Source organism: Mesoplodon densirostris, chromosome 12, assembly GCF_025265405.1.
Source record: "Mesoplodon densirostris isolate mMesDen1 chromosome 12, mMesDen1 primary haplotype, whole genome shotgun sequence".
Taxonomy (NCBI): Eukaryota; Metazoa; Chordata; class Mammalia; order Artiodactyla; family Ziphiidae; genus Mesoplodon; species Mesoplodon densirostris.
The window spans coordinates 21,540,432-21,562,716 of NC_082672.1; the positions used below are offsets into that span (position 1 = coordinate 21,540,432).

The 22,285-nt window shown below is 39.2% G+C and overlaps 1 protein-coding gene across 1 annotated transcript; it reads right to left on the reverse strand.

The window, feature by feature from the left end:
- Window positions 1-244: 244 nt before the first annotated feature.
- Window positions 245-13,890, reverse strand: LTV1 (LTV1 ribosome biogenesis factor). Its single transcript, XM_060114724.1, has 11 exons — window positions 13,721-13,890; window positions 12,588-12,719; window positions 11,236-11,409; window positions 7,282-7,369; window positions 5,402-5,543; window positions 4,781-5,036; window positions 2,539-2,666; window positions 1,480-1,619; window positions 1,140-1,192; window positions 747-947; window positions 245-621 (listed from the first exon to the last, which is right to left on the reverse strand). The coding sequence occupies exons 1-11, from the start codon at window positions 13,721-13,723 to the stop codon at window positions 511-513; spliced, it is 1,428 nt and encodes a 475-aa protein (XP_059970707.1). The 5' UTR covers window positions 13,724-13,890; the 3' UTR covers window positions 245-510.
- Between the last annotated feature and the right edge of the window lie 8,395 nt (window positions 13,891-22,285).

Below are 22,285 nucleotides of genomic sequence, written 5' to 3' on the forward strand. Positions count from 1 at the left end.
GGAAACTTAGATTCCTACCAGTGGAACCTTCTCAGGGAAGCTCTTCTTGCCACTATTTCAAATGAGTTCTTAACTGGGTTACTTTTCTACATACAGGAAATCAAACCACTTAAGTACTGAAAAGGAGTGGAGAGATTTCAAAGAAATATTTGAGAACATCTGCAAAAGGCAACTGGAACAACCACACAAATAAATGAAGAACAAATCAATTCCATTTAAGTTATGAAGACATTTTCCTTTAATTTATCCAAACATTTCATGTTCATGAAGTCATTTATTTAAGCAAATTTAAGCCTATAATATTAAATTTAAAAATATTACAATATTTACAAGACAGCTGGCAGAGAAAGCTTACTGGTATAAACACAAATATTGTACTGTTTTCTTTTGAATACCTGCCAGTAAAAATTGCAGAGCGAACAGTTTTATCTCTTTGAAGATCCTCGTTCATTACTGTACATAACAAAGAGCCCGTAATGGGGAATGCACCTTATCTGAAATGTTCCACTGTCATAGTTTTAGACCCTCAACATTCTTCTTCAAGTTCAGCAGCTCTCTTTCCTGCCTTCTTTTCTCCAGTGTGAAGGCTAATTTGTTAGCTTTCTTCTCCACTCTCCGTTCCTGTGCAAGAATATGCTGTTATTCAGATCTTCACACTGACGCAGACCGACTTTACAGAAGAAAATTCCCGTGACCACCCCCACCCCAGCACTTTCTAAATCTCACATATGAAAAAATTACTTTACCTTGCGCTCTTCTTTTATAGCTTGCTTTCTTGCTCTTTTATCTTCTTTGCTTTCATTTTTAGAACGTGGTTGGGTTGATACCTTAGGCAGATCACTGTCATTAATCATCTGCATTCGTTCAACTTGCTTTGCTGTGAGTCCTTTCTTAGTTAAGACATTGAGAGGTATTCCTGTTTTAGAAGATAGTCGGATTTGTTTGGGCTGAAAGAAAGATCAAATGGCACTGTGTTTTTTTCTACTCCTATTAAAAAACAGCTCACTAATGGCACATTTTTGTTGCTTTTTATAATGGTGTTGCAAGCCACAAAGGGGATACTGTGAGAAAATAATTTTGTACATTCCATTTCCTGCACTGCATATTTCGAATAGCTCAGGACACTAGGACTTACTTACCTTTGGTTGATACTTGATAAGTTGTGGATGGTTATATAAATTTGAGTATGTACCTTAAAAAAACACACACACACACAAAAATCATGTATCAATAAGTATACTTTCAGTTCAGCCAAACATTACTGAGTTCCTCCTATACTCCTGACTTTAGTGTTTTCATAGTTCAAAATAATGGAGTCTCTCTTATGTTTTTAAATGTTTCAATTACAACTCAATAATTGAAATATTATTTTTCAAAATCATTTTCACAAATATGTACTTTTCCAAAAAAGTTGATGTCCCCAATACTTTAAAATTACTATTATACTTTTAGCAGTAAAATGGACACTAAGATACTTACTACAAATAGATTCACAATCCCACTTCTCCTTGGCTTCTTCAAGAACTACAGTAACAATCTCTTCCTCCTCAGACCCACTGAGCTCATTCACTGGCAGGTCCTGATCCTCGAAGGGTTCAAGAGTATTCAGTTTTACACAACTTTTGGTTGGGTTTTCAAAAATGAAGATAGAGGGGAAAAAAATACCACCCATTATTACACTGTTACGTTACTGAAACTGCACTTAAAGAGCTCAGGGACCTACAACATTTTTTAAAATCCACCAACTCATTTGCCCCATCTGTCACTTCCTGTCAAAATCAGCTCTACTCAGGCTTGCCTCTCCTCTACAGCAGGTTCTGGACATACATTCTGCTGATAGGAAGGAAAATTCTCTCTGTGTCTTTGCAAGGTTTTAACACATTAAACAAGACGGCATCTTTCCTATATAACATCATCTTGTTTAAAGCCTTGAAAAGCATCAGCCCATCTGCCTCTTCAAAGTATTCAAACAGCTCACTTGAAGAATATAGCCCTTGTCCTGCTCTGGGATCTACATATGATAGTGATCAGGGAACATCAGACCTTTCTAGCAGATGTAAACACTTCATTAGTTTCTCTCAGAGAAATCACCTTGATGTGGATGATGATTTACCAAATATTTGGATAGAAAGTTATGCTAATCAGGCTGCAGAGACAAACTCTGATCTACTTCTCAGAACACCTTTTTCAGGAAGATGAAGAGTGTATATACTTAGAAGTCAGAACAATTCTTCAGCCAAGGAGGCTAGAAGCACCATCTCCTTCTCCAAGTGGAACATGACCTTGTACCCTAATCCTCAGTTATTCCATCATGACTCTCAGGTCAAAGCTACAGAGAAAGTGGTTCTCAGTATGTTTCCACCCACTGTTATATTCAGCTTCAGAACTCTTAATAGCAAAACGTGAGCCAAAGGTTAAGGAAAACATACATTTTCTAAACATGGATCTTGACTGGGTGATTTTCTAGATTCAGCTGTGCGATTACAGACTTTATTTGAAACGAGAAAAAAGGAAGTAATCAAGGAAAAGTCACCATACTTCTCTGCCTTCTCTTTATAGTAGTCATTCAAAACTTCCTCTAAGCGACTGCTGTCTACTTGAATGGAACCTTCCAATTCAGCATTATCCAGAGCTCCAATTTCATCATCATCATACTGCTCATAAAACTTGAATATAAAGAAAAAAGATAAGATGAAAAATGAATGTATTCTTTAAGACTATAGCATTTAAATGTTATTTTTACATTACTTTTACTCCTGTACAATATTTAAGCCCTAGGAGGATCACAACTACCATTTAAGTGTTAGCAGGGATTTAGCACCATAACAGTACGGTGTGGAAGACATTCTACTCAGCACTCTAAGACTGACATCTAGTCTGAATATAGGCTGCCATTTAATATGAAAATGACCACTGACAAAACACAAAGACAACCTACAGCATGGGAGAAAACTTTTACAAGTGATGTGACCAGTAAGGAATTAATATCCAACATATATAAACAGCTCATGTAACTCAACATCAGAAACACAAAAACCAAACAACCTGATTAAAAGATGGGCAAAAAACCTGAAGAGACATTTTTCCAAAGTGGAAAAGCAGATGGCCAACAGGCACATAAAAAGACGTTCAACATCGCTAATCATCAGGGTAACCCAAACCAAAACAACAGTGAGATATCACCTCACACCTGACAGAATGGCTATCACCAAAAAGAATTCAAATAACAAATGTTGGTGAGGATGTGGAGAAAAAGGAACCTTGTACATTGTTGGTGGGAATGTAAATTGGTGCAGGCACTGTGGAAGACAGTATGGAAGCTTCTCAAAAAACTAAAAATAGAACTACCATATGACCCAGCAATTCTACACCAGAGTATATATCTGAAACAAAAACACTAACTTGAAAAGATATGTGCACCCCAGTGTTCATAGAAGCATTATTTATGATTGCCAAGATATGAAGTATCCATCAACAGATGAATGGATAAAGAAGATGTGGTGTGTGTATGTGCGTGTGTATACATATACATACATACACACACACACACACACACACACACACACACACACAATGGAATACTACTCAGCCATAAAAAAGAATGGAATTTTGCCATTTGCAAAAACATGGATGGACTTGGAGGGTATTATGCTAAGTGAAATAAGTCAGACACGGAAAGATAGATACAGTATGATATCACTTATAGGTGGAATCTAAAAAATATAACCAACTAGTGCACATAAATAAAAAGAAACAGACTCACAGATATAGAGAACGAACTAGTGGCTACCAGGGGAGAGGGAAGGGAGGAGGGGCAATATAGGGGCAGGGGATTAAGAGGTACAAACTATTAGGTATAAAATAAGGATATATTGTGCAAGCACAGGGAATATAGCCAATAGTTTATAATAACTATAAATGGAATATAACCTTTAAAAATTGTGAATCACTATATTGTACACCTCTAACTTACATAATATTGTACATCAACTATACTTCAATTTTAAAAATGAAAATCAAAGGCAGTTATTCTGTTCAGCTTGGTGAACAAAATGCTAGGCAGAAATCTTTACCTCATAATATTTCACAGACATTTTCAAATTCATTGATTATGCAAGCTAGAAGACCATGTAACTAAAGAGCCTCCTGTTTATGTACAAATTTCATTCTGGTTTAGATGATGCTGACTGTATTATTCCAATGCTGTTAACTCTGCTGGGCTTTGTAAGAGAATAAGCAGGGGTTGATACAGCTCCTGAAGAGTGAGCTTATTACTAATAGTTTTCCTATTGCTTGGAGAGAAGAGGGAAATGAGCACTTAGTGAAAAGGCAGCAAAGTCAGAACCTTTACCTTAGATTCATCTTGAGGGAATTTACTCATCATTTACTTAAGAGTCTGAATCCCTGCCATATGCCAGGGCCCTGGGATGTAACAGTAAGAAAATCACTCAAAAAAAAAAAAAAAAAAAAAAAAAAAGGAAAGAAATGGAATTTTGTTTATGCTCAGGCCAATGCTTGAGGAAGATAGCATAATCTTAGGGACTGGGATCAGAGAGGTTCAGAATCAAAATATCAGATTCTAAGAGGAAGTCTGGAGGTTTCATCAGTCACCTTTTGACTTATACACATTCTTTCCAGAATTAAAACTGGGGTGGTTTTATGCTCTGTTTTAATAAAAGACATAGTCTGTTTCTAATGCTGAAAGTTCTAGCTTTGGGTTCCAATGTCATAAATCGTACTAGGAACTAGTATTAAAAGGCCCCTTATTTGGAGAGTTTACCTTCTCAAATCTCTCATCATGTAGGGTCAGCTGTTCATTTCTCCTCATGACTGAGGACGTCAAAGAATACTCAGTAAAGCGACTTTTCGTTTCTTCTTCCCAGAACAAGTGATTTTCTACAGCCCCAAGAGGTTTTCTAGGGGAAGACATATCCTCATCTGATGAGCCTGCAGGGTCATATTTATCATCATCACTACCTCGTTCCTTCTCATCATCCACATCTTCCCACTCACTGTCATCTTCAGCCTCAGATTTCCTAAAGTCAGAGCCATAAATTAAATGTCAAAACAACTTGAAAAACAACAGAACCAAATGACTTTGCACAAGTAAAATTTGAGGGTATTTCAGAGGCAGGATTCTTGTTTAGGCAGGAACAGCTGTGCTGCTTGACCCGTCTGGTTTGGCTGGAAAAGTAATGAACTAGCAATCAAGCAGCTTGGACTTTAGCCCCATCTATCGATGGTCTGTAAAGACCTCAAGTCCCACATTCTCTGTTCTAAAATCAGAAGTCTCAGATTAAATGCTCTTGAAGGCCTCTTCCAGCCATAACATCTAATGGTTACTATCCTATAGAAGAAGCAACAGTCAGGTCATTCCTGCTTCAAAACCAACCACACATACTCTATCTCCATTCCCTCTTCCTCTTCTGTTGGCTTATTGGCCTGAAGAATAAAATCATCTTCAAGTAGATTATCCGGATTATCAAAATCAAAATCATCATCAAGAACCGCGACAATGTCAGGATCAAAATCCAGCCGAGGTCCTAGAAGGAAAACAAAAATTGAGCAATAATTTCCAAGAAAGCATGATTCCTTCACTTAACATAATCTGAGTAGCTATTACATGCCAGACTCTGCCTATGTATTGAGGATAAAACAATGATTAAAAACTTTAAAAAGTTCAGTTCAGGAATAGACGTAGAGATAGAGAACTCCAAGAAAATTTAAAAAAGAAAAAAATCCCTCTGGTTTCAATACTCACTAGTAAAAACTTTCATTATAGATCTACAACATTAAGCTGTGTCTATTTAGCAAAATCCAAAGCTTTTACCCACAGAAAAACTGGGCTTTAAATTCATCTGTTAGAAGTAACTCTCACCTGCTAGAAGAAATAAATTTAGTATTTGTAGCCTGTGAAACTCTGTCTTTTCAGACCATGAGATTTTTAAAAATCTCAACCTGTTTCTTCAGCTGTTTTCTTCTATATGTATCAATAAAAATACTACAGAGTCCTAGAAAAACTTTCAAGTTCAAACCTGTAAACTGACATGGCTTCCATCACCCTTCCCAAAATGGCCACTGTCTGACTCTACAGCCTCATTTCATATTAATCTTTACCCTTCATTCCAGGCATGCTAAAAGGTGTGCAGGTTCCTGTATCTGTGTTCTCTTGCTTTTGCACATAGTTTCCTGTGTCTGGAATATCCTCTCCTCCCCACCCCACTCTCCTACATTCACCTGCCTAAGGTCTACCTAAGAAATCAACCTTGCCTCATGTCCTCTAGGACACCTTGCCCAACTCCCCCAGGCTGGGTTTGGTGCCTCACCACTATTTATTCATTTGCACTATAATTGTAATTTCCCATTTATTGTCTATCTTTCCCAACTGATGGTAAATTCCTTGAGGTCAGGGATTATGCTTTTATTCTGATTTAACCCAAACATGGTCATAGTGGCAATTCAGAAATCTGTAGAATGAATTAATGAATGAATGCCACATGACAAATGTTAGTCAATAACTAAGGTAATTTAGCAGGAAATATCAAACACCACTTCTGTGGACTTCTGTGTTTGTTCTAAAATACATTATTGGTACTGCAAAAAAACAAACATTATAATTTTTGGTGTATCTGGAACAGACGGTAAAATGGACTTCTATAAAATACTTCTACACTCTTGGGAGAAACTCTGAAAGCTAACAGATTAAGTATTTTTAAGATCGCACTATATGAATGTAAGGCTTATTGAATATCACTGTTTCCTTTGTAAGAGGTTAGGCTAGGCCAAAATTCCCCTACTAGATCACCGCAAATAATTTTCCCACTTTCCTCTCCAAATAGGAACTTTAGAGACTAAGAATTTGATGGCAATAAAAGAAAAGGACGGGGCCTCCCTGGTGGCGCAAGTGGTTGAGAGTTCGCCTGCCGATGCAGGGGATACGGGTTCGTGCCCCGGTCTGGGAGGATCCCATATGCCGCGGAGCGGCTGGGCCCGTGAGCCATGGCCACTGAGCCTGCGCGTCCGGAGCCTGTGCTCCGCAACGGGAGAGGCCACAACAGTGAGAGGCCCGCATACTGCAAAAAAAAAAAAAAAAAAAAAAAAAGAAAAGGACGAAGATCACAGTCATCCCTTCCTAATTTAATGATCTCTAATCTGAATTCAAACACATCTCAATTCTTTAAGCTCTTTACCGGGGACAGAAAAACTCTGTATCATTACTATACGTTTCTTTTTGTAAAACACAGCTCTATCCACTTGAAAAGTTAAAGAAATTATACACACCTGAAACAGGAGCTGCTTTATTTAACAGTCCAACATCTTCTTCAAACTCTGATGCAAACACTGAGGAAGGCAATTTAATCCCAGTGGTCTTGAAAAAGAAGTTACACAATGGTTAGGTTTATTTAGCAATACTTTTGAACTATGAAGAGTTGAAATGCCCCCCCAAAATTCATGTCCACCCAGGAGTTCAGAACGTGACGTTACTTGGAAACAGATTCCTTACAGATGTAACCAGTTAAGATGAGGTATACTGGGCGATGGTGGGGGCCTAATCCACTGACCGTTGTGTCCTTGTAAGGAAGCCATGTGAAGACAAGACACACGGGGAGAACGCATGAAGGCAGACCAGAGCACTGCACCCACAAGCCACGGAAAACTGAGGACTGCTGGTAACCACCAGAAGCTAGGAGACAGGCATGAAGAGATTCTGCCTGTGAGGCACCTAGAAGGAATAACCCTGTTGATAGCTTACTTTCAGACTTCTGGCCTCCAGAACTGTGACAGAATAAATTTCTGTTGTTTCAAGCCACCCAGTGGTAATTTGTGGTAATTTGTTACAGCAATCCTACTAATACAACTACATTCTGCATTGTCTCTCACTTGTGCTCCAGTTACATATTTTAAACATGTATATTCCATCATTATCTCAAAAGCAACCTCCCTGACATACTTCACAAAGCTTTCTCCAGTATTTTATCCCACTTAATCCTTACAACCCCATGAATTATCAGCATGTTTCAGTGAAACACAAGCTAAGAAAGGTTAAGTGGCATGCCTGCCTGAGACTAGTTAAGTGGGGTTTTGAGATTCAATTCCAGGTCTCATAACTCCACTCTCCTCAAATTTCAAAACAAAATTAATCTTTTCCTATTTAAACCAGAGATAACGTCCTAATCTCTAGTACTGGCACAGCTTTTCTCCAAATTGGCTGCTTAAATCCTAGGGTGGTCATAAATCATTTCTAACCACCCATCCCTTTGAACTCTCTTGTATACAGTTACTTCACACCTGTCTTCTGGGCACCATCTTACTCATGGTTAACCAGGACACAGATAACCACAGCTGCTGCTTAGTCTACATCTAGTCCAATCTTCATATTACTGCCAGGTTAAAACTCCTTAAAATTTTATAATATGACCTTCCCGAACTTTTAACAGGTTTTTTCACTCCTGATTTTCAAGGCACTATAAACTCAAGGTCTACTCTATGTACCCTGTTACTCTATAATGCAACCTCCATATAAATCAAGTCCAGTTCCTCACATCATGGAATATTTCAAAGTAACTTATGGAGCACACATGTGCTGGACATGATGACCCACAATACTACCTCATGTCCCTTCTTTCTGACTGGAACGGTCCTTCTTCTCTCTTTAATAGAACCCACCCATTTTTTTTTCTTTTTTTTTTGGCTGCACCGAACAGCTTGTGGGATCTTAGTTCCCTCACCAGGGATCAAACTTGGGTCCATGGCAGTGAAAGCCCTAGTCTTAACCACTGGACCGCCAGGGAATTCCCAAAGCCACCCTTTTAGGGACCAGCTCAGTTCCCTCCTTCACCATGAAGCCCTTCTTGATTACTGTTCTGGAACTTTCCTTCATGTGAACTCCCCTCATTCTGGAAACCATCCAATCTACTTCAACATGTGCTGGCACGTACTTTCTGACCGGTCCTTATGCTTTCGTTTCATCCCTACAACCACTTAGTTAATAATGTGAGCGTCAGCACTAGGTGTTCTGTCTATGGACCTGCCCACCATCCGCCCTCAGTCTAGCAGCAGGCAGGAAGCTGAGGCACTCATTCTCACTGGCTCACAGACAGAGCCTGCTGAAATGGAAGCCTCTGAGGAGCATGAGTGCATACCTAGTAAGCTGTTATGGCTTCCAGAGTTTTTCGGTGGCGTAAACATGGACAAAGATCTGGCTTTCTGCTGTAGAATCCTATTTTAAAAAAGCTTTACTGAGATATAGTTCACATACTACACAATCCAGCCACTTTAAGTGCACAATTTAATCATTTTGGGTGCATATTACATTAATTTTTTAAAAAATTGTGGTAGAATATATTTAAGATGCTCTTTTTGATTATCTATCCTTGGAAACTGGGGTTGAAAAAAAAGGGAGGATGAGCTTGTGCTTAATGAGTTACCTTTGGAGATATTTTTCAAATCGTGAAAAACAGTCAAAGAATCATATACATAACTAAAGTGTAGATAGTGATTACATTTTTTAAAAAAGGGAACGGTCATTTTTTTGTGATTTCAGTGGTTCTGAACTACATGAGGTTTGCCCAACTGCTTTCCACTGTGGCAGCACCTGCTTTCCTTCAAGTGAAAATCAGGGGCTAATCAAGCCCTACTAATTCTCCACTATCTTTCTGCACTGCTTTTGTTTTAGGGCATACTCAGTATTGCTGGTTTACTCAATTTTGGTGGTTTGTTACAAATTAAAGTTGAAGAAACACATGGGACTTATCCATATTTTTGCATCACGCTACAGAAAACCAATGGCACTTGTTTTCAAACATAATTCACTCGTCCTTATAAACATCACTGAAGTGTCCAGTAAAGAGTCTTATTCTGGGGAATTCCCTGGTGATCCAGTGGTTAGGACTCTGCACTTCCACTGCAGGGGGCATGGGTTCGATCCCTGGTCGGGGAACTAAGATCCCATATGCCATGCCGCACGCGGCATAGCAAAAAGAAAAAGAGTCTTACTCTGTTAGAAAAGCCAATTCGATAGTGGTTACTTTTACCCAAAATGAATTAAGAATTAAAAACTAATCTTTTACTGGCCAACACAATTCAGCCAGAAGAATGTTAGGACTTTATTAAAACTTTTCTTACTACATAAGATAAAGACGTTAAGTCACTACTGGACCACCTCCCCTCCCTCAGTGGGTCGCACAAGGAAATGAGTCAATAAGATACATATCCTATGACTGATACAATAGCCTTGGGGAAGAAGGTGTAGAGAAGTAGCTTCTGTTAAAGATGTGGCAGTGGGGTGGGAGGCCTCACGAGAGCTATGACCTAGTGAGGGAATGAACAGGTGCAGTTATTACCTCTTTTTTGGTATGATACCCTGAAACCTAACCCTTCTGACTTTCCTTAAGCAACAAGTATGGACTGGAGGGGTTATGATCACATCTTCCCCAAGGAAAAGAATGTCTAGACCACGATAGGACTGGAGAATGAGAAGCAGGGGAAATTGGTGCCCTTTGTATCTCTTCTTTTTGTCAATAAACACAGTACATTAGTACCTTTTTTTTTTTTTTAAGTGCCAAGTGATATAAAAGTTTCACAGGGAAATTTACTCTATACTAAATTAAAAATGAGATAACAAAGGTATGCAACATGGGCATCCTTAACATAAGCAGGGAGAAGAAAACAGAACTTAAATTAGGAGCACGAATTTCATATAAACATGTGCTCTCATACGTACTTAAAAGATAAAGTATTAAAGTGGACTGCACTTTTGTTAAGAGCAACAGAAACTTCATTACAATCTATTGCCTCCATTCTCTCTGACGGTTAGCCTGCAGCTTCTACAAGCATTAAAGATCTGAACATTCTATGAAAGTTCCACAAAAGTTAAGTCTATCTTAGAGCAGTTTAAGATGCTGAAACAGTTAAGCTGCTAACATACAGAACATCAGCAGCTTTTCTTCTACTGAAAAGTGCTACCTAGCATGACCATAACTACTGATCAAAAGTTCCAACCTTGTCAAAAACGGTTACTGTCAACAACCCAAGAACAGGAGACCTGCTCCCTCCTGACGGTACGTATGTGCATACACATATACAATTTTAAGCGAAGGCACGGCTTATCTTTGTGCTCTTCACACTGACACCATTTCTTGCCCCAAACAGTTATCTTGATTTAAAAAATGGTGGTTCTTCACTCATGGCTCCTCACACACTCTCTCTCACATTTAAATTGCTAAAAAGCCTTACTGCAGGTGTTAAAGGTTCTCCTTTCTCATCTTCCCCGTAAGGTACACCAAAGGTATTTGTGGGAATGAGCTCTGAGGGCCCAGACGGTTCCTTCAGGTGCTGCAGGTAGTCATAATCATCATCAAAGAACACTCCATACTTCCTCTGTTCTGCTCGCCTTTCTTCCTCTTTTATCTAGGATAATAAACAAAATGGAATAAGTACCTGTTCCAAGGATAAGGCTCAGGAACCTTCCAATGAGCACAGCTTTCAGAACAGGGGACAAATGGCCCATGAACATTTTGACTGACAGGAATGAGACAAAGAATTCTTGACCAACTCGGGAAACACAAAATGCCACATAAAATTAAAATGGAATAAAAAAAATTCCTCCTTCCACTAGACATTTCTGGGCAACAATTTAAGCCAAGAAACACACACACACACACACACACACACACACTTTGTTTTATCATGTATGTGGAGGATTAGAAGACTAAGGGGCACTGAAAGGTAAGTACAATTTCTTGTATTTATATGCAAAGAAACTTCTCAATGCACAATACCCACGGGCTTTACTAAAAAGGTACATATGCCAGTGTTCCCCAACACTTCCTTTCACATTACCCACACTTAACAAGTATACTCTGACTGATAATTACCAAATCAACCTCTTAAAGGCTCCCTGGTATTTTCTAAAGCTAATTCATGAGTTTTATATTTCATGAGATGACCAAGAGGCAAAATGCAGTCTGTGGTTACGAAACGCCAAGATCTTATGGAAAGCAGAGACTAAGCATACGGTTGTGCCCTAAATAACACCATGCAGCCTTGCTGCTGATGGTTTAGTAAATATTTTCCACTACTCTACAAGACGGCTCATTTAAACATCTCCAATAAAGATAAATTATCCATCAAAATAAATATGCACAATGTAAAAATGAACATATTGGGCTTCCCTGGTGGCGCAGTGGTTGGGAATCTGCCTGCCAATGCAGGGGACACGGGTTCGAGCCCTGGTCCAGGAAGATCCCACATGCTGCGAAGCAACTAAGCCCGTGTGCCACAACTACTGAGGCCCGCGTGCCTAGAGCCCGTGCTCTGCAACAAAAGAGGCCACCACAACAAGAAGCCCGTGCGCTCCAATGAGGAGTAGCCCCCGCTGGCCGCAACTAGAGAAAGCCCGTGTGCAGCAATGAAGACCCAACGTAGCCAAAAAAAAAAAAAAAAAAAATGTATTTACTGAAAATTAAGTCACAGATTTTGTTTTCCAGAAGATCACAGTTATCTGAAAATAGCAGTTGGCTAACATAATTTATTAAAAACTATCAACAGTCTACCTACAAACTTATTAGCTATAGAACAGGACCCACTTTCTGTGTAGGCAACAGAACCCTCTGGGGTGCAGTCTCATCTGCTGCTAAAGGATCTCGTTGGCTCCGGTGGACCAGGTGAAAAGACACAGCTTTCTTCTTCTCTATAAAGGGCTTTTTCTTCCTGTGAGGCTTCAAAGAAACAGAAACAGAATAATAAAATAAATCAGAACAACAACACCGAAACAGTGAATAATATCATAGTCCACATAGGCATCTTCAATAAGTTATGTTATGATCAACAGATTTTTAAAACCTGCACTTCCAGGGCAAGAAACATCAACTATGTTTAATACAATGTATACTACCTTCCTTCAACAGACGTTTGTTGGCACCTACTCTGTGCCAGACCTTGTTGTAGGCACTGGAATAGGTAAGCAACAGCTAAGTCAAAGTTCCTGTTCTTCGCAAGCAAATCATCAAGAACATGATTTCAGGTAAAGACAATAAAAACAAAACACAGCGATGTGCAAATAACTCAAGAATTACTTTAGAATGAGTGCTCAGAGAAGGTCCCTGACAGTCTGAACCAGAATGACAGGAGCCTGCCACAGGAAAATCTGAGGAAGACAGTTCCTGTACCAACTATTAAACAAAACCATGACACAACAGCTGAAATTTAGTAAGACTCATCACCCTTCTGCGTTTTTATTTCACTACACAACCTTAATTTTCTGAACTGAGAAAGCATCATTCCAGTTGAGTAAGCCGCCTTGCTTCGGGCCCAAACTTAGACCCTCCTTTTCCCCAGAGCAAATAGATGGGGCAGACACCTGCCATTCCAATGGCTGGAGAGACTAGCAACTCCCTCTCTGCTCGACCCCATGAAGCACTGGGTGGCGCGTTTGTTTGCCAAATCACAGGTTTTTAGGCCTCTCGGGACGGGGGGGTGGTAAAGGGTAGGCCATTCTCTTCTGTCTACTCCCCAAGAACGCTTGGCCGCGGGAGACCCACTCTAAACTGCAAACCATGCCCGGGGTGGTGAGGGTAACCCAAACCCGGGCACCGGTCCACAAGCCGCCTGTCTTCACCTTCAGACCAGCCCTCCCAGTTCCAGGCCGCAGTAGCCACTGGCGCCAGAGGAACCCGGTCTCTGCCAAACCAGAGCGCCCGAGAAAGCGAGGCTTACTCACCATGCTTGCAGCCGGGCGGCGCTCACCCCAAAGAAGGGTGACGGCTCTCTCCTAGTCGGACGGAAGGTGACACGGTACCTCCCGGAAGCCACTGAGGACCAGCTCGCAGCCGCGTCTTTACGCCGCTCCACACGTGCTGCCCCGGGAACCGGCCGGGAAGTCACGCAACAAGCCGTGAAAACGGACCAATCGCCGAAAGGCTGAAGGGTCACGACCGGATGTTACGCAAAGCTCACGCCGTCTCAAGGCTCGCGAGAAGCTATTGGCAGGTGGGGCTGCTCAACCCCGAGGGGGCGGGGCTTTTCTGGCCAAAATTAAATCAGCTGCGGAAGCGAGTTGTGGGCGTCTGTGCTGCGATGAGGCGAGAAACGGGGTCTCGGTGTTTGTGGGCGAACTTGCTTTTATAGCGCCCTCTACCGAGAACAGAAGCCACGAATCTAGCATCCCCATTGACAGTTGTATTCCTTGCCTATTCCCAACCGTAAACAAACAAAAAAAACCACACAAATAAACTGTGTACACAGAAGGAAGGTGGGCACCCTCCCGGGTCACCGAGGTTTCAGGTACCCTCTCCTTTGGCCGGGCGCGGAGCTGGTTGCCTTAGCAACGGAGGATCCTAGGGCCTTGCTATTCTAGGCTGCACCAGGCTTAATCAGGTCTTTATTTTCCTTTTAACGAACTGCGTTCAAACATCCAGTTAACAACAACCCCCCCCCCCCGACTCTGTTGACAGTAGAGGCATTTGGACTAATAAAATATATTCAGAATCTCTTTGGTGTTTGCATACCTTATCTTGGAAGGTGGAAACTAATGCTTATTCTTTTTCATGCCATTCCTCAAACGTTTGAAAGAGGTTTAAGCAAATAGGCTATAAGCACACCTGCTTAGGATTTCAGGTAGGTGCTGGCGCGCTCTCATAGCTTTTCCTGGGCAAAAGAGGATAGTAATGCATTCAAAGTTCTATCAGCAGACCTTTCCTCAAATTTCTATTTCCCCTTCCCAATTTCTGGTCTTTCCAATGTCTGAGTTATCTTGAATTGTGTATGTATGTCCTACCTATTATTACTATAAAATCTATAGAATATTTATAGTTTTATTATAGTAAAAATTATAGAAACAATTTAGGACCACAGAACTTGTGTTGGGATAATGCTTTGTAACAGGGATAATATTGATACATAACACTCCTATGTGCTACACATTCATTATAATTAAGCTTCATGAGTGCAGGTTTTGTTTTGTTTTGATCTGTTTTATTTACTACTGTATCTATTTTCAGGACCTAGAATAGTGCCTGGCATATATACTCAATAAATATTTGTTTAAATGAAGTAACATTCTGGCACTTTACTTGAATTATCTCAGGTCTTCCTGACACTAAATCTGAGGCATAAGAAAGGTCAGAATTGGATGGGTTTGCTTGTCTAAAAAAATGCATCATTTTCCATTGAAGCACAAATTTTCCCCTACAATATTGAATGATAACAGTAGCATGCTAGGTATACTAGCTGAAATTGCTTTCTGGCCTTTCACTCTTACTGTGTAACCTGGGACAAGTGAACTTCAGTTTGCTGACCTGAATGTAAAACGGGAATGATAATATTATTAACACTTACCACATAGTATTGTTGTTGATTTAAATGAGAAACTACACATGCAATGCCTGGACCTGTGCCTGGCTTGTGATCAGCATTCAATGAAGGTGAGCAATCGTTCTCTTTCCAGCTTAGTGTAGTTACTCACTTAATGTCATTGTTGCCTTAGAATGGCCAGCTCCTGAAACTAGGGCCTTCACCACCTGGGATCTGTCAGCAAACACGTGCTTTGGCCTCACATCACGTTCACATCATGGCTCTCTGTTAGCTTGCATCTTGACCCAACCTGTCAGCTTCCTGGAATCCTAATCCTTTTGATTTCCCTTAATTTCTGGTACCTTTTGGGTCACTTATATTACACACATAGACTCTTTTACTTGCTTCTAGTCCCTAGCAATTTTACGTTCTTTAAAATTCTTTTTAACTGCACATCCTCTTGATATTGCTTGGCTTTCTGCTGCCTCCTGTTCTTAAGAGTCCCAAGTTACATACACTTCATTGGTGAATACACTTTGGAAATATTGATCCCAATTAATTTTCCTTACTGTGCTAATTATAAAATGAATTTTGAGTTTTCTTTGGTATGTTTCGGTTGTGTTCAAAGCACTCAGATAATGGGTAAATGAAATGATTTTCCAATCTTGGAGATAGTCAGGTGATTAAATAGTTTATTAAAATTTCATTGTAGTAATCTCTTCATAGTCTTAACTTACATTGTCTATGGGGGTATTTTTATCCTTTTCCACAGATTCTATGTGCTGATGATTCTTAACTTCCTCTCTATAGCCCAGACCTTTTTCCTGACTTTCAGAGTCATATATACAACTGTATGTCTATCCGCATATAGCTGTAGTTGCTAACTTTTCATAATTAGATAAATACCCTAGGGAGGAGAGACCTGGCATTTTCAGTGCTTGTTGACCTAAGGATGTGTTCCTGGATGAACTTTTAACCTTGGCTGGCCCAAGTCAGACAATCTGGAGTAGGGAGTACTCAACATAGGAAAGAATTTGCCCTTAATTGTTCTTGCAGGTATACTCAGCAGTTCAAATTTAAGCCATAAATGATCTTTTCCCACAGTCAGTTGAAGTTTGTTACCTCTTTAGCTCAGTCCCTGATTCCTGAGTCTTCTCCAACCTTTCTTAATCTTAATCTCTTTCTTAATCTTGCTACCACATTATTATTCCTAAAAGACAACTCTCATATTATTCCTATTCAGAATTTTCCAATGCGTTCCCACTGCCTACTCAATACCTCCCAGGTGCTTTAATGTAGCCCTTGATATCTTCTGTAGTTTCACCATAGACCACAGTTCCACATTACTTTCCTTTTAGTCCTCACAAAAATTGAATGAAACCAATTTTTCCCCAAATACAGTGTGTACTCTTCCAACATTACAACTTTGCCTACATCATTCCCTCCAACCAGAGGGAATGATGTAATCTGGTATCTAGAAATGGTACCACTTTTAGCAAAGAGCAAGAAAACCTTTACACAACTGTTACATTCTTTTTTTTTTTTTTTTTTTTTTTTTTGCGGTACGCGGGCCTCTCACTGTTGTGGCCTCTCCCGTTGCGGAGCACAGGCTCCGGACACGCAGGTTCAGCGGCCATGGCTCACGGGCCCAGCCGCTCCACAGCATGTGGGATCCTCCCAGACCGGGGCACGAACCCGTGTCCCCTGCATCGGCAGGCAGACTCTCAACCACTGCGCCACCAGGGAAGCCCAACTGTTACATTCTTAACCTTTCTCTAGAGCTTTATGTATTCTACTATTAGTGGCCACTTTTTACAGGACAGAGTTCAAAACTCACAAACCGAATAAGGACTTGGGTTGTCTGGACAGCAGTGCTGGTGGCAGCAACTCCATGCCACGTCTGAGTTGAGGTCCCGCAAAGAGTTTTGTCAAATTTAATAAAGTTTAATAAATCGGATGCTATCAAAGCACTGTAGAAAATGAAAAAAAATTGTCCATTACTTACCTCCATTAGGTTTTAGAAAGTAATGTTTCCATGTAGAACCTGGTTGAGTGTGAGAAAAAGTGGAAAGTAGTTGTTGAACTACTACACCTACCTTGGAGATGTACTGCTGATTTTTAAGGGCATACTTGGGGACAGTGTTCAAGCCTACTCTACTTTTTGGTCCCAATCTTCTCTCTTACAGATCTTCCCTCCAGGATAAAGGTACACAAAATTGCTTTTCAACTTTCCACTCACACTTTTGCCCTTGTCCTGGAGTTGAGGGAGGCTCATGTACAATTTGTAACCACTGCTGAAAAACATGAAAAGTATATTGCAGTTCCTTTTCTGGTCAAAATATGTTCCCAAGCTCTCTCCTTGTTTGTAATACATTAAATAGTAGGCATAATAAGGAAGTCTGTTTATTTTCTATATTAGAAACTCTAAAGGGACTATCTTATTTTCACACATTATAATGTGAATGAAAACAGCAATAGCAAATCTCCTCAGATATAAAAAGACAGGAAGTTTTTAAAATAAACTATAAATTGCTGTTTAAAGCAGTAATTCTTTAGACGGATATTTTAAATTAAAAGTACAAACCACGAGGACTTAAATACAAAAAAATTTAAGTCAGGCAGAGTTGAAATTACAGGCAATTAGAAAAGCTGTCTTATTCTTGCTTTACAGGTGAGGACTCTGTGAGCTGTTAATTTAAAAATACCGAGCACTGTCTGAATACAATAGAAATTGGAACCAACTGAAGCTGGGAATTTCCCAATGATTTTATTGAGGTAACTTTTCCCAATTTTATACATATATGCATTTATATATACTTAAGAAAGCTAAACAATGTTCTAAGGCACTTGGAATTGTGCACAGCAAAGTATCCTACAATATTATACAACTACCTAGAGCATAATTTTGCTTTTTAAATAACACAAACACCAATACGGAATAAAAAAGATAATACATAGTCGTTCAGGTTACAATAGTGGAATTACATATACATATGTGTGTATACTTGTAGATAATTATACCCACATACTATAATACAGTACAGGTTTAAGAACAACAACAAAAAAAGAGAAACTGTCATGTAATCAGTACACAGTTCCAGTTATGTATAGTCACAGATATTATACCTGTGTAATATGTAGGGTTAGATCACTCACTGGAAATTAGAAATCATTCAGTCTGATAACGATCACAGCTTACCAATCTTCTCACTTTCACCAAAGCTTGAAATAACGAAAGAATGCATATAGTTCTTTATATAAAAGTCACTGTTACACAGAAAAAAAAAATGACTAGTTTGAGTTTTTAGTAGGTACTCAATCTGGTGAAATCGGTGCAGAATGTTTTGAACACATTGGCACATTTCTAAGCCACAGAAGAAATATTTAAAAAAATAAAAATAAAAATTAGTGCCTATATTTTAAGTGATGAAAGTGGTTTGACCCTAGATTCATTCAGGTTGTTTTTGAATGCGAGTTAGCATTGCCATGGCGATTTCTTGTGGAAGTTCTCTAAGCAATGTAATACATAGTCAAACTATAACAAAACATCCAGTAAGGGAAAAGCCCCCTAAATTGGCAAGTGGCACAAATATTATTGGCATTTTAACATACCACAAAATTGACCTGAGGGTGGAGTGGCATTCTGCCTCATTTACTCCCTTCAATTTATTCTTAAAAAAAAAAAAAAGTATTTCATAAGAATTCTTAAGCACCATCTAAAAATTCACAATATAATCACCTTTATTGACTGAGTTGATCTGCTTCAGAAAAGATATTTAGAAATTTTAGTATTGAAAAAAATTAGAGTGGCTAACTTAATTCGATCTGTTAGCCACAATACATCCAAATAATTTCAAGACATATTTACCATTCAGTTTTGGAGATAAAAAGTTACGAAAGGAATAAGTATGTTTATGTACTGTTAGTATAGTATAATAATGCTTCACCTAGGTAAAACTCATTTTGTGTATGATCATTGTTGAAGTATGAACAATATGCAAGCAATCCACAGCTCACCCATGTTTCCTTCATAATTTAGTATTCACAAATCTAAGAAAAGTTGAACTGCATGGCTATATTTATGCAGGTGGAATTCAAGCATGTGCATGTGGATTAAATGCTTCTTTAATAGGATAAAGAGGCAATTGTTTGGGAACTCATGGGGTGCAGCTTACCAGGTGAAATCTAATGGTGATTTTCATAGACCAAGAGTTTTGTTTATGTGGATTGTTAGCTGTCATGTTTGTGGTTAAGCCATGCAATGATCCTCATGACACTGACAAGGATTATGACCAACAGTGTAGTTCTGAGGTAAAATTGTGAGGCAAAAAAAAAAAAAAAAAAGTGTGCTTCATGTGAAATCTCCCCTTTAAGTACATACAGGGACTAACCAAGCGACTATGCCTGTCGGAACGGCCTAGGCTACCCAATAACCTACTCCCTGAAGAACTGGTAAACTAAAGCTGCATCAGAAGGCTAGAAACAAAAGGCTAGAAAAATGATGGGGGAGGAAACCATTCAGGGCCCAAAGAAATGCAAGGGAGTCAAGATGATGTTTTGAGATAGACACTTTTTCCTGTGTCCTCAAATTGCAGTAGACAGTGGCATTTAAGGGAGGAGGTACTGCCCTCCCAGGAGGGCATCTGAACATGGGGGAGCTCTTTTTACGTATTTACAATGGCTGGGCATACAATTGGCATTTAGGCAGCAGGGGCCTGGGAGAGTAAACATCTTGCAGTGTGTGGGACATTTCTGTACAAAAAGAATTGCCCAGCTCCAAATGCCAACAGTACCCCACTGAGAAACACTGATGGAGTGCTTTGCTCATATGCGCAGCTGTGCTAACAATGTGACAAGCTAAATGACATTTTTCTGTGCAGTAAATCCTAGCATAGCTAAAAATGACCCTTGCCTATAGGGTTGGCTTTCTGTGGGAATAGGTGCTATAGGATTCTCTCTTTTTGCCAGAGATCTTACAGCGTGTACAATAGGATTTCTTAATTTGGGATAAACCTGTCTTTGAAAAAGCATAAGTGGGCTATTTTTTCCGTTGTTTTCTAGAAATGTTAATGGTGGTTTGCATTTCCATAAAGAGCTTAAGCTTAATGATCACAGAAAGTAAGTGGAAAGTGGAAATGAGAATGGGTTGGGAGTATTCTACCCTTCTCCTACCACACTTTGATCACTGCCAAATTATTATAATGCCTCATGCAGCTCTTTGAAACTTGCGTGGCAACTATCTGCAGATGTGCTTTCTCCCAGTAAGATGGTCCTATGAATTTGATTATTACTTTTGCTGTTGCATTCCCCTCTAGGACATATTTCAGCTCCAAAAGTTCATTCTGCTTTGGCAAGTAAGACAACGTGACATACACTCAAATGCCCAAGAGTGGAAGATCAACCAGTTCAAGTGGCCAAGGGAAAACTTTGTAAATAAATTGCATCTTAGTGGTTCCTTAGTGCTCATAACATTCTCTAACAATGTGAAGAAATTAATTATTGTCTCAAAGTATATACTTTGACTAGTAAGATTAGGCTTAATAATATGATTGGACCTAGGAATGTTTAAGCTACCATACCGATGAAATGACATAAATTGATGTATCTTGCACTAGCTTGATTCCATCTCACCTATTCTGAGAACGATTTCTCACTCTGTGTGAAATGTGCTGCTGGGACGAATTAAAGAAATAATATGACATTTTTGAAGAGCTTTCACTGTTTAAATGTGGAGATACTACTGTGTGATAGACGAGCTTGATTTTTTCTATTGTGAATACAGTATAATTTGTGAAAGTTGTGTCTGACTCTATTAAGTATAAATACAATGCCCGTTTTTGTGTTAAAATGTGGTACGCATTAGGATATGCAATGTTAATGCAGATTTTTCTCTCTTTTAAGTGTAAGTTACTGTATTTTTTTAAAGTCCAATGCAGCACTGAATTAACTGCAGGTTGTAAAACCTGAGTTATGGGTTTTAAGGACTTATCTCTCATTTTCAATATTCGATGATTATCCAAGGGTGTATTCAATTCCTCTACTTCCTTAAAAAGATTTTCATTGACATTTTAGAACTTTCTACAAACAATATATTTACTAACATAAGAGAAAGATAAGTGATTACAATCATTATGCTAATAAAGGATATGAAAATGAAACCAGAAAGTCGTTTTTTCTGGGTAAATCAGATAGACGAGTGTGCTTCTTTCTCCATTTAAAACAGCTGTTCAAATACCCAAAATAGTTCTCTGAATATTATACATTTCATCTAAATAATTTTAGGAATTATCATAAAGGTAAACTATATTGAATAAAAAGAAAATGCTAGACATTTCACACTGTAGGAAATTATCAGGCAGGGCTGCCAAAAATTAACACTAATCACCGGAGAAGTAGTTTTGTCAGACTAATTGGTAATGACCATGAAGATGCTGATAAAGCTAATGGCATCTTCTTACTACCTTACTGTTACTGTTCTTTTTCTCCATTTTAAAAAAGATGGAAATGGTCACTTTGGTTTTTTACAGTCTGTCTAGTTTCTTCCTGCCTGTGACCTTTCTGGAGATGGATTTGTTCTCTTCCTTAATCACATCTTAGGGACCCAGGAAAACCACTCACTTCTTCTACGTCAGCCTAATGTCGCACTTTAAATAGGAAAAACCCTGGTGTTGTATTACAACAACCCAATTCACATACACATGCATTTTTATAGAACTGTAGCTTATCGGTTGGATTGCAGAAATGCTGGCATTAGGCGGATACATAATTCTATGGAGGGTGGTCCACATCTTTGTATCCTTTTAGGGCTGCCAGGCAAGAGACCACTAGATGGGCTGCTGAGATGGATATGCAGTGTTTCTGCCTTTTAAAATTAGCTACTGGGGATATGGGGATGTATGGATACGTATAGCTGATTCATTTTGTTTGTTGTACAGCAGAAACTAACACAACATGGTAAAGCAATTATAGTCCAAGAAAGATATTAAAAAAATAA

Excerpts from the sequence above, each read along its gene's own strand:
- LTV1 (XM_060114724.1), bottom strand. Across the intron at positions 11,410-12,587 it reads TTCTGTTGCCTACACAGAAA|ATAAAAGAGGAAGAAAGGCG; the intron begins GTGGGTCCTGTT and ends TTATTATCCTAG. Across the intron at positions 2,667-4,780 it reads ATGATGAGAGATTTGAGAAG|TTTTATGAGCAGTATGATGA; the intron begins GTAAACTCTCCA and ends TTTATATTCAAG.